This window comes from Typopeltis vanoorti, chromosome 13, assembly GCF_054136105.1.
Source record: "Typopeltis vanoorti isolate ZY-2024b chromosome 13, IOZ_Tvanoo_1.0, whole genome shotgun sequence".
NCBI lineage: Eukaryota > Metazoa > Arthropoda > Arachnida > Uropygi > Thelyphonidae > Typopeltis > Typopeltis vanoorti.
In genome coordinates, this window is record NC_143561.1 from 96,916,781 (window position 1) to 96,936,302 (window position 19,522).

General features: G+C 34.8%; 1 protein-coding gene across 1 annotated transcript in view; it reads left to right on the plus strand.

The window, feature by feature from the left end:
• The window catches only part of LOC150100401 (bestrophin-3-like), a 92,045-nt gene that overhangs the window by 53,373 nt on the left and 19,150 nt on the right, over positions 1-19,522 (plus strand). Inside the window, exons 6-10 of the mRNA XM_090402648.1 lie at positions 7,133-7,285; positions 7,485-7,565; positions 8,163-8,314; positions 15,804-15,938; positions 17,980-18,102. Coding sequence (XP_090258774.1) covers positions 7,133-7,285; positions 7,485-7,565; positions 8,163-8,314; positions 15,804-15,938; positions 17,980-18,102 — 644 coding nt within the window. The remainder of the gene's footprint in view (positions 1-7,132; positions 7,286-7,484; positions 7,566-8,162; positions 8,315-15,803; positions 15,939-17,979; positions 18,103-19,522) is intronic.

Here is a 19,522-nt window from a genome sequence, read left to right on the forward strand (position 1 = left end):
ATTTTCCTTAGCCCAGTCCTCCAAATCATCCTGCAAAATTTTGACATCCTGTGCACTCGCAATTGCTCTACCCAACTTTGCATTATTAGCAAACAAGTAAACACTTCCTCTCAGATCCTCTTCTATATCGTTAATGAACAAATTGAAAAGTAGTGGTCAAAGAACAGAACCCTGTGGCACACCACTTGTCACAAGCAGTCTTTTGGACTCCACTCCCGAATAAACCACTCTCTGGTATCTCTCCATCAACCACCCTCCTATCCATCTCACCAACCCTATATCCATGCCCATCTGCTCCAGTTTACTGATTAGAGTTCCATGTGGTATCCTATCAAAGGCCTTGGCAAGGTCTAGTAGAATCACTGTAAACCCATTACCCTTATCCAGTTCAGCCGTCAATGTGTTATAAAACGTGAGCAAGTTACTGAGGCACGATCTACCCTTCACAAAACCATGTTGTCCCCCATACAGTATCCCATTTTCATCTATCCAATCCTGTATTCTTTTCTTGACTAATTTCTCCAAGGCCTTGACAACGATTCCTGATATGCTAATCGGTCGGTAATTTACAACAGCAGTCTTGGAACCTCCTTTATGCAGTGGAACTATTTTCCCCTCTTTCCACTTCCTCTTTCCTACTGACAATTCTTTAGCTGCTTCATGTACGACACGAGTTGGTATACCATCCAATCCCACAGATGTATTGACATTGAGGTTTTGTAATAGAATACTCACCTCCACCTCATTCCCCACAATTCCCGTATAAACTTTTGGTTCATTCATTTCTGCAATGTCACCACCTGGATGATATACGCCTGCAAAGTGCTCGCTCATTAATTCAACTATATCAACTGATTCAGTTACCTCCCTACCATCGGCATTCTTTAAATCATTCTGCCACATACATTTTTTCTTCTACTTGCAACATATCGAAAAAACTGTTCAGGATTGTCTTTAGCCTGCATGGCCAATGTTCTTTCGTAATCCTTTTTTGCTTTTCTTACCACACTCGTCCCTTCTGGCCTGGGCTTTATACTGTTCCAAATCACTCAGTTTGAGTACCAAATCAGGTACTCAAACTGTACCGCAGCTATGATAGCAATTGTGAAATTATTTCACGCACAAATTTTGTTTGCTTACACTTGAATAAAGGATGAAACCAAAAATATAATTTCTTGGCATCTTTAATTTGTAGTATAACCAAGTGAAAAAACTTTCAACTTGCTATCATAGCTGCGGTACAGTTTAAGTAAGAGATAAATGGTAAATCTTTACTACAAACAGGTAAACGTCACATGTTCAGTCATAATTTAGTTTGAGTTCATTTCACTGCACATCATTTGGCCTTATCGTATCAAAATCAGCAGAGCGCCGTAACGATCCGGGCGTGTGTGGTTCTTTACGATAATAAAAATTTCAATTATTTATAATTTCTTAAATAAATTTTGACAGAGCAGCCACACGTTGGTTCGCTAAATGTAATGCACCGAAGGAGGGGTGGGGGTGTTGACTAGGCAGGATAATCGTTAAAAACAATAAATCGAATATTCAAAAAATTCTTAAAAGTTAAAGCAAATTTTGATAAAGCCACTTCACTTTAATCGTTGAATATAATGATACAGGGATTAATGGCCTTCTCACTGACCCGAATCACTAACAAAATTAAAATGAATTTTAATTAGAGTTAAAATTTATTTGAAGTAAAGTTTAAAAAATTCTTCCATTTTACAAGTTACTGAATGCTTAGTAACTTATAAAAATTATTAAAGAATTTTTACAAGTGGAACTAACTTTTAGGAAAATAAACGAAACGAAGATAGATGAGAAAATAAGAAAAGAATTCAGAAATAATTAGAACATTTAATATTAAAAAAAAAAAATCAACTAACGCCTATGTTGTTTCCGCATAGGGAGTAGGCGGGACCCTTTACCCTTTCTAACTTAAGTATTCAAAAAATAATATCTTTACAGAATAAGAAAATAAAAAAATAAAAAAAAAATCGGCTAACGCCTTTTTATTTTATTCCCGTATACGGGAGTAGGCGAGAAACCACATCCAGAAAATAAATTAAATTACATAAATATATTTGAAATTTTTAAATTCAAATATATTTATGTAATTTGATTTCACATTCATAAAATTAGAAATAATGGTCTTAACGTCTAATTCCGTACATATGTCATTTTCAATAGCTATTAACGCCAAACTAACAAGCCTTTTTTGTGACATACTTGTTCTTAAGTAGGTTTTAATCAATTTCAACTTGGAAAAGGAACGTTCACCGCTCGCTACACTAACAGGTAAGGTTAATAGTATTCTTAAAGCAATTGAAAAGTTAGGGAAAGATAAATTATTGGACACAATAAAATTAAGAATATCAAAAGGGTTTTGAATATTTAAATTGTCCTTCTGAAAAATATCCCGGAAAGCACATAACTCGTCATATAGTTCTATTGCGTTTACGTCTTTATTGTCGCCGTCCTTCAAGAGAATCTCTAAATTGTCACAATTTTTTTGTAAATCTTCGTTATTAATTTGTAGTAATCTATACAAAAAATTGAAATTATCATAATATGCTTTTAGTTGTTCAGAACGTTCTATTAACAAAGTCTAGAAGTGTATAAAACACACACACACATACAAAAAAAAATCAGCTAACGCCTTTTTATTCCCGTATACGGGAGTAGGCGAGGCCATTTAGCCCTATCTAACTTTTGGAGACTGGGTGGGCAGTTCAATCTCCACTGGTACCAATCAGAGATAGATGGCCCAAGGCTATCACTAATTAAGCGGTACACAGTGAAGAGAGACGGCTCAAATGTGCCGCCATCTCGTGGTCCCTAACACAGTATATTTAATGTCTGAAATTATGTGGGTTCTACGGTCGATTTTCTTGAGTTTCCGGGAGGAAAAACCCGCTTGCCCGTGCCAGAGATCGACTAACTCGGGAACCGGTCGAAAAAAGGCTTAGAAAAATTTACTCTAGTCGCCGACTAGACTCGAACCCAAGTCTTCCTTCGTGCAGCCAAGCGCCGTGGTATGCAAACGCCACATCCATTAAGCTACACAGGCTTCTTCTGGCGATTATGGCGTTTCGTCACGATACTCGTAGTCAAATTGTCGTGTCTTCTTTCTTCGTCGAACATCTGTACCAGTTTTAAATTCTTGTTCTCCGTCCACCTCTTCACTCAGTTCTTTTGCCGTTTTTAGAACTTCTTTAAAATTTGTATCTGATCGATACTCTTGTAAGAATATTTTTAAGTTTTCGATAGATTCTAAAGCATGTGTAATGTTCATATTTTTCTCTTGAAGCATTTTTAATAATCACTCACAGGGTTTATTCTTTTAAGTAAATCATGCCAAATTATAAGAGAGCAAATAAATTTGTAGTCCTTTATTTTAGCACATAATGTTTGTGCTCCATGCTGAGTTTGTTTTATTAAAATTTTCATTATTTAAAATTTCAAAAAGTGCATCATAAATTTCTCCTAAATGATATCGTAGAATGTGGATTGCATTAATTTTACTTTACCATCGCGTTTCTGATGGCTGTTTCAATGTTAATTTTTTTTACCAACTTTAAAAGGATTGCCCAACATTTGTAAGAGAATGAAGAGAAATTGTATATTTCTTGAATAATTGCAAAGAAACTAATTGTATCTGCATTCACTTTGGCTGCATCGTTAATGAATAAATTTAGAATATGAGCGGCATATGGCACGTAAAAAGCTCGAGGATTTTTGTTCAAAAGCAAATTTTGGAGCCCATATTTTTTCCCTTTGATATTTGCCCCATTATCTTACCCTTGACCTCGCATGTCTTCAATCGGAATGTTACATTTTTCCAGTTGTTCCACTATTGTTGCACATAAACCACGTCCTGTGGAATCTGATATATCTGCAAAACCTAAAAAGTTTTCCCTGATCTTAACAATTCCATTGTCACAGGAAACAAAGCGAATAATAATGGTCATTTTTTCTGTTTTACTTGCATCAGGTGTGCAGTCTAAAATTATGGAATAATGTTCAGATTTTCGAATTGATAATAAAATTGTATCCCTGATTGTGTTACTTAAAATTTCCAATATTTCATTTTGACTCTCTTTACTTAAATAGTGTATTCTATTATTTCGTTGTAGGGCCCTTTCAACATGATTTTCCATAATGGGTTCAGACTTCGCAAACAGTTCCACTAATTTTAAAAAATTGCGGTTATTCCTTTCAGATAATCCGCGAAAATCTAAATTTTGGCTACCAACGAATTTTATATTTTCAATCAAGCGTTCTAAAACACTCGTCCAATGTTTCTTTTCCATTTCATACATGCTTTGAGTCTGGCAATCAATAGTAGTTTTGTTTTTTTAATTTTTATCAAGTTCCTTCCATTTTAAGAAATTTTTCATGCGAGTTAAACTAGCCTCATGCCTATGCAAAGTTGTATTTACATTACTCCAATCGTTATAACCTTCTACAAGACTACTTGATTCAGCAGGTGCGAAAAGTTTGCAACAAAAGCAAAAAACAGAATTTAAAGTTTCGGAATAAATGAGCCGTTCTTGGCACGAGCTCCTCGTTTTCCATTTTTCTGTTATAATACGTGTCGCCAAATTTACGACCATATGTATCTCTGGGATATTTTATACTTTTCTTTTGAACATTTTCCATTTTAAGAAATTTTTCATGCGAGTTAAACTAGCCTCATGCCTATGCAAAGTTGTATTTACATTACTCCAATCGTTATAACCTTCTACAAGACTACTTGATTCAGCAGGTGCGAAAAGTTTGCAACAAAAGCAATAAACAGAATTTAAAGTTTCGGAATAAATGAGCCATGTTCTTGGCACGAGCTCCTCGTTTTCCATTTTTCTGTTATAATACGTGTCGCCAAATTTACGACCATATGTATCTCTGGGATATTTTATACTTTTCTTTTGAACAGACCCCATTTCAATTAAAACAACTCGTAATTTTTCATCAATATTTCCCCATTCACCTGGATTTTCTACATTTACAGAGACTAACAATGTGTTAGTTTCGTGGTCAACTACAACTAAATCTAACTGTTTTTCACTTAAATCATGCGTCTTGTTATCTTGTTCAATAGTACTTTGATGCAAACTGGATGTGCACGGTTCTTCAACTCGGATTTCTGATGTATCGAGTAGGTTACAATCTGCATCAGCATATTTTTAATATTTTAACAAATTTATTAAGAGCCCCAGTTTATTTCTTAATATCATCTTCTTTCGCAGCATGATGCTTACGATTGTATACACCGGATCAAGTTTTTTTTTTTTTTTTTTTAAATTTTTGATTCCATTTCTATTTTATACCCACAAGAAATTATTACACAACACGATACAGAGATGAAATAATAGTCAGCACTGCGCTACTGTCAGTAGCCTACTGAGATGCGTACCATATGACTGGTTAACTAGCAACAAATGTTTTGTACGAAAATTCGTTTCTGTGCATAAAAACTTCCACCGTTTCTCTTTAGATACGCTGCAAAATTGTAAACAGTCAGCTGATCAAAGAGGCGGCAATATGCAGTTTTTTAACATTTTTATTCGGTGTATCCGGCCTTATTTAATTTAATATTGATCATTCTAAGAATTTTTTGTTTTTATGATAAAATTTTTTTCTTAAAAATGAACTTATGAACCGTGCCCTGGCGGCGATGCCCGTATCCCCCGGCCCTGAATATCAGTACTCAATTTTGTCTCATTAAGCTTTCATAAATTATATAAGGGTCATCTCTAAACTGTGTGTGTGCACACCCTCTGTCCAAAAAGCAACCGAACTTTTCGAAAATGGAAGAAACTAGTGGCGCCACCTGTTGTATCTTTTTGTTGTCAAAAGCGGCAACCTTCATTAGTGTTGTGTCAACTGTTTATGACATTTGTTCATTAGAAGCCGAGTTATATAGTGCCAAGAGTGACAGTGTTTTGATGAACGGTCGGAAAATGAGTTTCAAACAGAGCTGTGATTGACTTTTGTGTTAAACTTGGTAAAGGTTATACCGAAACGCATCAAATGCTTCAAAAAGCATACGGTAATGATTGCTTATCCCGTACTCAAGTTTATGAGTGGTTTAAGTGATTTCAGAGTGGTCGTGAAATGCTTGAGGACGACGAAAAGCTGGGCCGTCCAAAAAGTGCGTGATTTCATCAAAGAAAACCCGAAATCGTCCGTGAGATTGATTGAAGATGAATTGTGGATTTCAAAATCAACTGTGCACATTTTTTGACCGCGTTTAGGCTTCAGTAAATTGAATTCGCGATGTTCCCCCACAAATTGACCGACGACCAAAAAATGTATCGAATTGAATACTGCAAGGACCTCATTAAAACCGCTCGGGACTCAAACTTCCTTGAAATGATCGTTACTGGTGACGAAACGTGGTGTTTTGAGTATGAGCCCGAAACAAAGCACCAGTGCTCAGTGGAGACCACCAGAAGAGAGGCATCCGAAAAAAAAGTCGCTTGGAGAAGTCAAAAGTAAAGACAATGCTGATTTGTTTCTATGATTACAAGGGCATTATCTACAAAGAATTCGTTCCACCTGGCCAAACGGTCAATGATGAGTTTTATCTCGAAGTTTTGAAGCGATTGTTAGCGAGAATTCATCGCGTATGGCATGAATATCGTGATGCAATCAGCTGGTCACTTTTGCACAATGATGCACCATCTCATCGTTCGAACAATGTGACAGTTTTTGAGCAAAAACCAAGTTTGTGTGTTGATTACTCGCCGTTTTCACCTGATTTAGCACCCTGTGACTTCTTTCTCTTCCCCCGACTTCATTTGCCGATGAAAGGAAAGCGATACATCATTGAAAACATTAAAGTGGCAGTAACCACGACCCTCAACAGTATCCCAAAAACCGATATAAAAAAACTCATTCAATTTACTGACCGTGCCAAACTGTATCGAAGCTGAGGGAGAGTATATTGATTGAAATAAATTATTTGAATAATTATAATTGGCCTGTGTTTTATTTTCTATCAAAAGTTCGGTTTCTTTTTGGGCAGAGGGTGTGTGTGTATTGCCTAGAACTATTCAAAAATTTGTCTAAAAGGATTATGGTGTGCAAGTACTCTTATTTATATTGACACTACTTTCTCTTCCAGGTGGTTACATTAACTACTCATTTGTTCTTCTTGACATGTTTACTGGGTCGACAGTACATTGATCCTGCTCAAGGCTACATTGGTCATGACTTGGATTTATATTTTCCTTTCTTCACCTTTCTTCAATTTTTCTTCTTCATGGGATGGCTAAAGGTGAGAACATCATTATAATAATGAAATGTTTAAGTGTAGCCTAATAACAGAATAAAAATGCAAGTACATATGTTTCTTAACTCCAAACCAGTCTTTACAAATACAATACTGTTCTCCTTGATATTCTTATACTATATTTTAAAACTTATATTAGTGCAGATAAATTTAAAAACAAACTAAAAATATCTGTATTCTGCAGGTAGCTGAGCAACTAATAAATCCTTTTGGAGAAGATGACGACGACTTTGAAACAAACTGGATAATTGATAGAAATATTCAGGTAAATAACAATATGGCTATCTTGATTTGTTTAGACCAGTGTTCTTAACCTTCTCGAAGTCATGGAACACTTTTGATTATAAGAAAAATGTGGGGAACACCAAAAGCATTAGTTATAAAACTAATAAAAATATGCATAGACTTATTATAATGCAATACTTGAACTTGTCGGCTTTTGCAGGTTTCAACAATATCAGGTCTAATATGTGATATAGCTACCCTCATCTCTTTGTCTATATTAGGAAGTCTCACGCTTTTTAGTTTTTATACTGGGTTCATAATAAGAAACCGAGATCACACAAATATTATTTGACACCTCCAGGGGGTCCGAGGACTCGCCAATTGACTGCAACTACACCAACGCCATCTAATACCAACCACCACTGGTATTTCCACAGACAATCGCAAACATCCATGCCTATGGCGGGATTCAAACCCGCAGCCTTTTGGCTGGAGAGCAGATACGCTATCCACTCGGCCAACCAGGCCGGCACTTAGATTGATAATTTAATGTAATTTAGACATAAATAAAACATGTTTTGTTTAATCATAAATTGATTTTGCTGTTTCTACTCTAAAGTTAATATAATATCTGCAGGTTTCCTACCTGGCTGTAGATGAAATGCATGGTAAACTACCTCCAGTTGAAAAGGATATTCACTGGGGAAGTCAGGAGTTGCATTTGCCATATACAGGGGCTACTCTTGTTCATAAAATCCCCAGTTACATGGGCTCTACAATGCATATAACGTAAGTATTCCAGGCATTTTATTGTATGATTAGTATTTCCTTATTAAGACCATTATCCATACCATTAATACCTCACACACTTAAACATTAATGATAACTGCTATTGTGAGCATATGTGTTTTTTAAAGAAATATGGTAATTTAAAGAATTAATGTAATATGTAAGGCATCAAGAGTGCGGAAAGTTAATAACTTTATATGGTAAAAATGAGTTAGAAAAGTTAACGTTATACAAAACGTGCTTGATGAACAGATGCAATGCATATAAGATGACTTTATTATGATTCTCACAATGCATGAAAGTAAACAATTATTTATTCATTTACTACTTTATATTCTGAGATAAATCCCAAGAAATTAATATAATTATAGAATAATAATAGGGTTCACCTTGTGAACTTGTGTCCATTAGCTGAGGCATCTATTCCTCATGAATATTTTATGCTGCAGTTCTCTCACTGCTTATTAATTTAATAATTTTTCAAAATAATTACTCCAGAAATATCTTTATATTCAGATACATTATTATTAGAATCAGATCTCCATGGAGTCGCTCATCATGGTAGCTCTCTCTCTCTCACTCACACACACAGCTTATCATACCATGACTTAAATGCATTATGCATTAAATTTCAGGCAATGCATTGTAATCACCACAACTCTCCACACAAAAATTTACTCCTCATTCCCTTGCTCACACTCTCCTTATACAGCTTCCAGAGATGGCCTCTTGTTCTCCCCTGTCTCCACCCATTCAATGAAACCATTTTATCTACATTACTCTAGTAATAATCCCTTATCAACTTGTATTTCTTGATTATGTTCCTCCTCCTGTCTACTGGACTTTGTTTTCTCTTAATCTGTCTTCAAACTCAACATTTCAGAGACCAGAAACCACCATAGTCGATCATCTCTGAACTGTTTTCAACTTCATCAGTGCACAGTTATCCATATGCAGTATGATCAAAACCTTATACAATGGATGTTGAAAGTTTTTCACTTGTTTATACTATAAATTAAAGATGCCAAGAAATTATATTCTTGGTTTCATCCTTTATCCAAGTATAAGCAAACAAAGTTTGTATGTGAAGTAACTTCATGACTAGGCTACTTGTATACAGAGAGTAAAGACTTCACATTAATTGCCTTAGTATCCCATAATGCAAAGCACATATCCTTACAAGTAATGGTAAAGGCAATTAATGTGCAGTCATTAGTCTCTATATACAAGTAGCCTAATTGTGAAGTTCCTTCATTCATAAACTTTGTTTGCTTACACTTGGATAAAGGATGAAACCAAGAATATAATTTCTTGGCATCTTTAATTCATATTATACAATGGAATCATAACATCCTTACTTCCACAATCACCCCCAGATCTCTCATCTCCTCTAAGACCTCCCCATCAATTTTACATCCTTGCCCATTCACCTAGTCTGTTCATGTCCTCTTGCAAGGCTACAGCATTCATTATACTCCTCATAGTTCTTCCCAACATTGCACCAGCTGCAAATTACCATTCAGGTCTTTCCCAATATCATTTATAAACATGTTAAGCAGCAAAAGCCCAAAACAGATTCTTGGGACATATCATTAGTGACTTTACTTTTCTGGGATATTGTCCCATCATACATAACTTGCTAATACTTATCCAGGCAGCCAATCTCCAATCCAGTACACTCTGTTGACCAACCCCCATCTGTTTAAATTTAATTGCCAGCTTGTAATGTGAAAATCTTAAATGCATTTGTTACCTTGCTATAAGTAATCAGACTGCTAAAGCACTATCTTGTTTTAGCAAATTCATGCTGTCCATCAAAGAGAATGCTACTGCTGTCAACCCAATTCTGAATCTTTGTCCTGACTAACCTTTCTTAACACTTTAACCACAAATTCAGAGACACAAAATAATCTATAATTAGAAGTCTTAGTCTTATCTTAACCTCCCTTATGAAGCAGAACAATTTTGTCCTCATTGGAACTTAGTACAATCTGACTCTTGAAAAGGCATGTTAAAGCTACTGTTAATTCCCTGGAACATTCTATTAAGATACATAGTGATATACCATTATGTTCTGCTCATGAGTAAACTTGATGACATCAAATTTACTCAATTCTTCACATAATTCTTGCTCACCCATCATCACTGGCTCCCCTTCCTTTCTTACCACTACTCTACTCTCAAGTTCTGCATGATGTTACATTTACAAGGACGAAATACCTTTTATGAATTGCTTGTTTAACATCCATATCCTTTATCATTCTACCATTTTCACTAACCAGTGTCATCCCTCCAAAATTCTTTTTGGAGGGATGACATTCCCAAATTCTTTCTTTTTTTCTACTGGCCATGCATTGAAAATACTCCATAGGATTTTTTTTTTTTTTAACCTGATTTAGCTAACTGCTGCTAATAATGCATTCCTCTTCCAAATTGTATGCCTCATCTCTTTGTTGAAAGTTTATTTTCCACTTGGTTAGAGTATAATAAATTTAGTTTAATCCTTTATCCAAGTGCGAGCAAACAAAGTTTGCGCCTGAAAATATCTTCAGGACTGGGTTAAGGTGATACAACACCAGGGCAACTCGTTGCAAAGGTGGAGCAAGCTACCAACACTCCTATCTTAGTATCTCCTATAATGCAAAACACATCTCCTTGCGGATATGTCTAATGTTATGCATTAAGGGAAGGGCCACTACCCAGACCAGTTTCGACCTTTATTGAGGTCTCTTCAGTGGGAGCCAGGCCCAAGTCGAGATATCAGGCAGAAGCATTAGCAGGTCATCTCCACCTATAGGAATTGCCAATTGGTGTGCCACCCTTTTTTAAATAAATTACTCTGGATTTAGAGAAAGATGTTGAAAGTTTATTTTCCACTTGGTTAGAGTATAATAAATTTAGTTTAATCCTTTATCCAAGTGTGAGCAAACAAAGTTTGCGCCTGAAAATATCTTCAGGACTGGGTTAAGGTGATACAACACCAGGGCAACGCCTGATATCTCGACTTGGGCCTGGCTCCCACTGAAGAGACCTCAATAAAGGTCGAAACCGGTCTGGGTAGTGGCCCTTCCCTTAATGCATAACATTAGACATATCCGCAAGGAGATGTGTTTTGCATTATAGGAGATGCTAAGATAGGAGTGTTGGTAGCTTGCTCCACCTTTACAACGAGTTGCCCTGGTGTTGTATCACCTTAACCCAGTCCTGAAGATATTTTCAGGCGCAAACTTTGTTTGCTCACACTTGGATAAAGGATTAAACTAAATTTATTATGCCTCATCTCTTTGTTCATCCATTTCATACCTACTTTATTTGACCTGATTTTTTGGAATGCATTCAGACATTATCTCTGCCTGATAGTTCCTGAGCAGGGCCTAAACAACATTGATCTCCTTTTCATCCAATTCCTTATTCCATGATATAGCTGCAAGCTGTTTCCTGAGGTTGTCATAATCACCAGCCTTACAATTCCACACATCTTTCTTCCAGAAGTCCTCATATGGTGACCACTAAGTAATCACTTCAGGGTTGCTTTCACCAACTGGAGGAAGATTTGGTACCTTATTTACAATAAGATCCTCTGAGCTAATCAAATTAGAGACTCTTGATACTATGTGCTCATTTCTTGTAGTGTCCAGAATATCATAGTTGGCATTTGGAGGTGAGGTATTAGTCAGAAGTTGCTACTTCTCAGCCAGGAACGTGGTCACCATCAATCCCTGAAACAGAGAAACATGTTCCTGACACAGAGCAGGCACCTTACCTGGTGGACAGTTGCTGCAGTTGATCTTCAGGTACCTCTCCAGGGGCATACTTATTTAATGGTGCCATATGGCCAAAATTTACTGAGTTCTTTGAATACAACATCAATATAATTCCACCTGCTCTCTTCTCATGCCCTCATTTAAAATATTAAAGATTCTTGAAAGAATAATTTTACAGAAAATTTTGCTAATGTCACATAGCAGATTTATGCCCCTCCAATTATTACAGTTCCCCAAATCTCCTTTCTTTGGTATATTTACTATTATTCCAATTCCTAGGGAATGTCCCTTTTCCCCAGATATCTTGGAACAGTAGATAGAGCATATCTGTGATTGTTGTTGCATCAGATTTTAGAATATCTGCTGTGATACCATCATTTAATGTCATTTTTATTCTTTAATAGTTTTTTTTTAAATCTCCAATTTAGATGGTGGGCTGGTATCAATTTTTAATTCATCTACTCCTTTTTTAATTCTATCACTGCTCTTGTTCAAGATTTGACTAAAATGTTGTCTCCCACTTTTCAATCGTTCTTCTGTTGACACTAAAATTTTTCCGTCGAGATCCTTCACTGGGATATTCTTTTGCATGGCTTCTCCAGAAAGTCTTATAATATTAGTATAATAGTAGTATATTACTACAACATTGGTTTGATACGACCTTGATGACTAATAATAATAGTATAACAGTAGTATAACCTATTGTTATGCTTGTCTGCAGCTTGTTGCGCCCTGGATGCTGGTTCTTCAAACAATTGCCGTTCATCTTTTCTAGCACTTCTCTTAACTTTTTTATTTAAAATCTTATATTTATCTTTAAGTTCATTTTCCTTGTGGGGAGGTCTTGCACATAATTTCAGCTTTATTTTTTCCCTTTCATCCACTAGTTGCCAAGTTTCTAACAATAACCATTCCTTTTTTTTTCTTTTAGCATATCCTAAATCATGTTCTGCTTTATCATTAAGGACTTTAATTTTCCATTTAGCCTCTATATCATCGTCCCTTATATCCTATCCTCCTTCAAATTTAATATCCATATTTTCCAATTAATTTTAGTTTAAATTCATTGAAGATTTTAGCATTTTGTAATATAGCAATATCAAATTTCCTTCTATTAGATGTTTTCCCCTGATGATTTTTTTAATATACAACTGCACAGATCCTATTATTAGGTGATGATCTGAGCCAACATCAGCAATTCTTTTATTTTGGACATCTAATTAACATTTCCTGCACTTTTTGCTGATGGCAATATGATCCGTTTGATTCCGTGTTTTGGCATCCAGTTACACCCAGGTAACTTTATGCATTTTCTTATGCTGGAAGATTGTGCCACCTATTACTAAGTTATATTTGCCACACAGTTCCTTCTCTCTCCCAAACCATGCTTGCCCATTACATTCTCCAGTCCTTCATTATTTGTACCAACTTTAGCATTGAAGTCACCCATGAGAAGTATGCTCTCGTTACCATGTGTCATCATCAAGGATACTGTAAAACTTTACTTTTTTCTTCAAAGGATGCATTCTCAGTTGGGGTATAGCACTGAACAACTGTTTTCCAAATTTAGTTTTAAGATTTACCATTATTATTCGTTCTGAAATTAGTTCCCACTCAATCGTTGCTTGACTAAATCTTTTGTTCATGAGGATTCCAACTTCATGTTGATGTATACCAGTTATATTAGGCATCCCTGAATAAAGAAACACATTCCCACTGAGAAAATTTACTCTACCAGTATTATTCCATCTTATTTTGTTAATCCCCAATAATTCAATTTTATATTTTTCCATCTCCTTTCTTAGTTGTGTTAGTTTTCCTGTTTGATAGTGTTTTAACATTCCATTGGTCAATTCGTGTCCTAATTTTCCAAGCTTTAGTCGATACCAAGGAGCCTGTCCAATTTCTGCATTTATGCAACTTGAAAACAGTATTTAAAATTTCAGAGACTTGTGAGTTGTTAGCCCACAGAGTTCCTATTCTGGTAGTAAGACTGCTACCTCAGCATTCAGACATGCATTTTATATGCAAGCATTTACTATTGTGTAGATGTTTTGGTTATACCACTGATACCCTGTCACCAGAGCCTCATTTGTGATAACTGGTTCTATAAGAAGGTGGGAGAGGCTGTATGTTATATATCACGAAGTCAAGGATTTCATATTACACAATCACCATCCCCTTAGAACCCAACTAGACATAAACCAGATATATCTTGCTACACTGGATCTGCCATTCACTGCTTAAAGTCTCATTTAATGGAACATTTATCAAGATTGCAATATCACCATACCAGAATACATACATTCCACCACTAAAAAAAAAATGCAAATAAAAACACACTAATAATATCACACAAAAATCACACCAATGAAATATCATTACACACAATACAATTTAAACCCATTCCTTAAATTGATAAAGTTACTGTCATTGATTTCCAAAATAATGAAATTAAATTATGTTGTTCCAAACATCTAGTGATAAGAACCAATCAGGAAGCTATAAAAACAAAAAGATCCTACAATTTCATCCTCTTGGCAATTAAACAAAATAAACTACTCTATTAAAATCTCGAACCATCAAAGCTCCTGTTACTCTTGAACCAACTAAACTCCTCTTAATAACATAATTAACCACACAGAAGTTGTGGTCAGTTTGTTGCTATTTATTATCAGATGATTCACAAAATAACCAGCATTATGGTCGTGCTGCTATATATATCTATATCTCACTAGTTTTTGTTCCTTTTTGATCTTTAATCTTCACCTTTTAAAAATATACAACCAGGTGTGTCTTTTAAATTACTCTTCAGTATTAATTGAAATTTTATATTAATCTTTTAACTCTATCTGTGGATGGAGATACAGGATAGCTCCATTACCTACTAAGGTCTGCTATTTTTATATTATCTGACATCAGGAGTGATACAAAACCTGTTTCAGAAAATCTGTGTACTGAGTAGATATGCTGGCCTGGTTGGCTGAGTGGTTAACGTATCCGCTCTCCAGCCAAAAGGTTGCGGGTTTGAATCCCGCTGTGGGCATGGATGTTTGTGATTGTCTGCAAAAATACTAGTGGTGGTAGTGGGCAGTTGATGTAGATGATGAGGTTCACTGTAGTTGGCAGATTGAGTGGTGGAGACAGAGTTGTAGAATAGGTGCCCTCCCTCGATGAGTCTTTGGACTTCTTGGAGGTGTCAGGTAATAATAATAAAATTTTGATAATTTGAAGTGAGTTTTGCTTATTCACTTGGCTTTTACTTCTTCAAACTTATCTCTTTCCACTGTGTCAACTGTTTTACTTGAATGCTTGTCTTGAAGGAGAATTACCAGAAAACCGAAGTCTGTAGATTCAAATTCAATAAATCGCCTATCTTGTCAGCTCTTTACACATCTGCATGGCTTTTACTATAGTGTTATTAACACTGTGCTTGAGATCCCCATAAAAATACACCCATTAGTATTTACACTTTGAAGTTTAATTGGTACATACTTCAAAGAAATTGCCATTACTTACACAAGTTTTTACTGTTTCTACTACTACTGCAGATTCTTTCCAAACACCTTTCTTTTTTTTTTTTTTTGAAAAAAAGGGACAGGGTACCTCCTAACTGCATGATGTTCTTTTTCCTTAAATCTATAACTTCTGTGGCAGTGGTTATGAATAATAGCTGAAAATGGATGAGCTTAAATGAAACACACTTTAATACATTGTATTTTCAGAGTTCCTCCTAAAGAGCAGGCAATGATGTTTGATAATGAGAAGAGCATCTCAAGTACTATTGAAAATGTTTTCACCGCCATATCTCAGTGCTGTAAATGCTGCTGCCCTCTACCCTGCTATCGTCCTGGAGACAAGTAAGTAAATCAAGTAAATATAAATGTATGATAATATATCAAGAAGCAATGACTAAAATATTGGAATTAGAGAGCTTTTTTAAAATAGACAGTCAAGTTTCATGTGATTTAAATATCAAAATTCATTTAAATTAATAATAAATTGTGTCCTTAAATAATGCAGAAAGCAAACTTTATCCTTAAACCAAAAACAGTATTTCTCATGACTAGCTCAGTAATACTGCTGTTGCATAATATATATTTCCCAAGTTATATATCATGGAATTTCCATATGCAAATGCCTTAGATATAACAATAATACTACATTGTCATATCCAAGTCATCATAGTATGACACTATCTTTTAAGTTGAAAATACATTGATAATATGAGTAACACAAGCTGGCACAATTATTTGTCGCAGAAATGGTAACAGGAATGTGTTAATTTTAAAAAAAAAATATGCAGAGAATTCAGACCAAAATAGAGCTTTATGCAATCATTCCTATACAAATTTGTTCAAATAAACTGCAAAGCATTTGGGATCATCTTTAAAACGTTAACTGGTCATCTCACAAACATGTATGAAGAACTTCTATCTAGTTCCATTTGACCCTGTGACCAATCTGGATTGCATGGCCTATATACTTTTTGCTCTAAAAAAAATATTTGAACTACTGCAATCTACATTCTTGATTGGAGATCTGTTTAATATTAAGACCACTGGTGGAGTGAATTCCTCTTTGTGAGACACAAAATAGAGGTTTGGGTGAGATTGAATCTATCCAAGTTATTTCACCTTCCCACAACTACTATCATCAGAAATTTACATTCAAGGAAGTGGTTGTAAATATTCTTGAAATCTTCAGTACAATAATAATATAGTTGAAATGAGGAGCAGAAGTATAAAGTGCCTTAAAGCTAAGAGGAAACTCTACAATCACTGAATACAGAGAGTGGGGATAACTACTATGAGTTTGACCAGTACTAGTTAGAGAGAGAGAAAGTGAACCAGGCACCTATGCAGGAAACTTCTGTTATATGCCCTCATGTTATCTAGAGCAAATGCCTAAATTTCTCCAAGTAAGATATAAGTAAAAAATGTATCGTATGTGGAATGGTTATCAATACCTATACTGAGTTACTGATCAGGCAGTTGGCTGTTTAGATTATAAACTCTTCTGAGATTAAAACAGTGTTTTAAGACAGTGGGCTGAACAGATATCATTCTTGACATAAAATTTTAAAATTCAACATTTTTACAATTTCAAAGGAATAAATTTATTTTCAGCTCATTGGCAATAAATTCCATCTTCAAAATCCTATAGAAATAAATGAAAGGTGCCGAACAAAGATCAAATCCAAACAACTACAAAAATTGCAGTCGATTCTCTATCTATGGCAAATATCCCATAACAAATGTATAATTTTATTTCATTTATTTATTTATTTTTGCTTGGTTACAAGTAAATCATACTAGAGAAGAAATTATATTCTTGTTTTAAGTTTTTGCCTAAGTGTGATTTGTGATTTCTTGTTTATCATAATGTCTAGTGAACATTCCATAATGCATTACAATATACACATCTAATGGGAAGTGTGCTGTACATTATGTGATAACAGGGCAATTTTGATGTGAAATCATCTGCCTCTATAACAAGAATCGTCATTGTGAAGATACTTTATGTACAAACTTGGTTTGCTCATGCTTGAGTAAAGCATGGAAACAAGAATATAATTTGTCCCATATAATTCATAATAACAAACTAAAAAGTTCTGTCCAGTCCCATAAATACAATTAAGAAAGATTTGCTATAGCACAAACAAACGATTCCTTGCATCCATACAAGTTTGTTATAAGGAGAGTTAACACTGTATTAAATGAATTTGCCAAATTCTTGCATAGATGCATAAAATAAATATCAAATTATCCATGGTTGATGAAGGCATCGCATTCATTCAAAATTTTGCGATTGTGATATATTGCATTTAATGTTTTTTTTTTTTGTTTAGTTAATATTTCTCTTAACTGTTATATTTTTAAAATGTTTCTTGTTTTCTAGACCTTCTGATGGAAGAAACTTTAAAATGTGGCATGATCCAGAAAGTTGTGGACTAAAATCTTCTAAGACATTAGGTTCCAGCACTTCTTTGTTTGAAGACACCTATCTTCGGCTTCTGAACAGGTAGTTGTTTAATGTTGCCTCTAATATTCCAAATTAACTATCAGTAATGTTAGTGATTGGCTATTTTCTGAACTAACCTGGTATTTAAGTGCAAGTATTTTCTGTATCTCTCTCTCTCTCACTCGCAGTATAAAGGGATCCAGAAATCTACTTGTCCACTCGCCAGAGGCAAGTTATCTGGGGGCACACCAACAGAGTCAAGTTAGGCATTTTCCAAATTTTTGACAAGGTTTGCCATCACTGCTCTAGACCAAATTTTACATAATTCACATTTCTGAATTGTGTAAAAATAATTTTTTTTAAATAATAATATATAAAAAAAAAAAAACTTAGCCCATCTATAGTATAAATTAATAGACTAATTCTAACACACATGCACATAAAAAAAGTGTTTCAGTTTGAGACATAAGAGAAAAAAAAACTGATACTCATATGTCACTAATATATGAACATTTATTATTTATAAATGATTGTTTTCACTTCTAGTTATTAATAAAGGAATAAGTAATAAATGTTTATATATAACTGATACATTTTTTTCTCTCCTTATGTCTCATAAATTGATAAACATGTTAAAGTTTTTTTTGTGTGTGTTAGAAATATAGTTCATTAATTAATACAAGTGGGCTTAGTTCATTACTTTTTAAAAAAATTTTATTTGTTACTTTTTACACAACTCAGAATTCCTCCCCTAGAGACCAAACATAGATATTTTACCAAACCACTTCAGGCCTGCAATGTACCAAGGTGTTCCCATACAGGCAGGAGATAAAATTCATCTCTTACCTAAAAGTTAACAAAATGCATAAACATTGTTAGTTAGACAAGGTAAAACTTAGTTATGGCATTAACAAAATTTCATAAATTGACCAGATCTGATATTGAATATGTGACTGTGATACTCCACCCAGGCTGACACCTGACTGATGAGATATCTGCCTGACTTGGTGAGTCAGCACAAAAATTTTTCAAGCCCCTGTACATATAGATAACTGAATGTTTATAGAAGAACTTTTATTCTAATGTAATTGTCTTTAGCTCTTTATACATGATCAAAGTTAGTTTCTGAGATTTTTTAATCTGAAATTAATCAAGGGATACAATGAGAAAATAAGAAACTGCTCTTTTCATATGGATAATTTATGTCTCCCCCCCCCCCCCCCCATCCTGTCACACAAAGGGTTGGGAATTGATCTGGAAACTTTCCTCCACAGACCAAATATGATCAAGCTACTTCAGATCATCAAATAAGCAGAGTGGCGATTTCATACTATACAAAATTATCTATCATCCAGAACCATTCAACAACAACCATGCTATAATGGGATTTGAACACAGCCTGTTAACAGGAGAGAGAGAGAGAGAGGCAAGCTATCCACTTAGTCAAGTACGTCAGTCATTCTAGAGTAGCTTATGAATG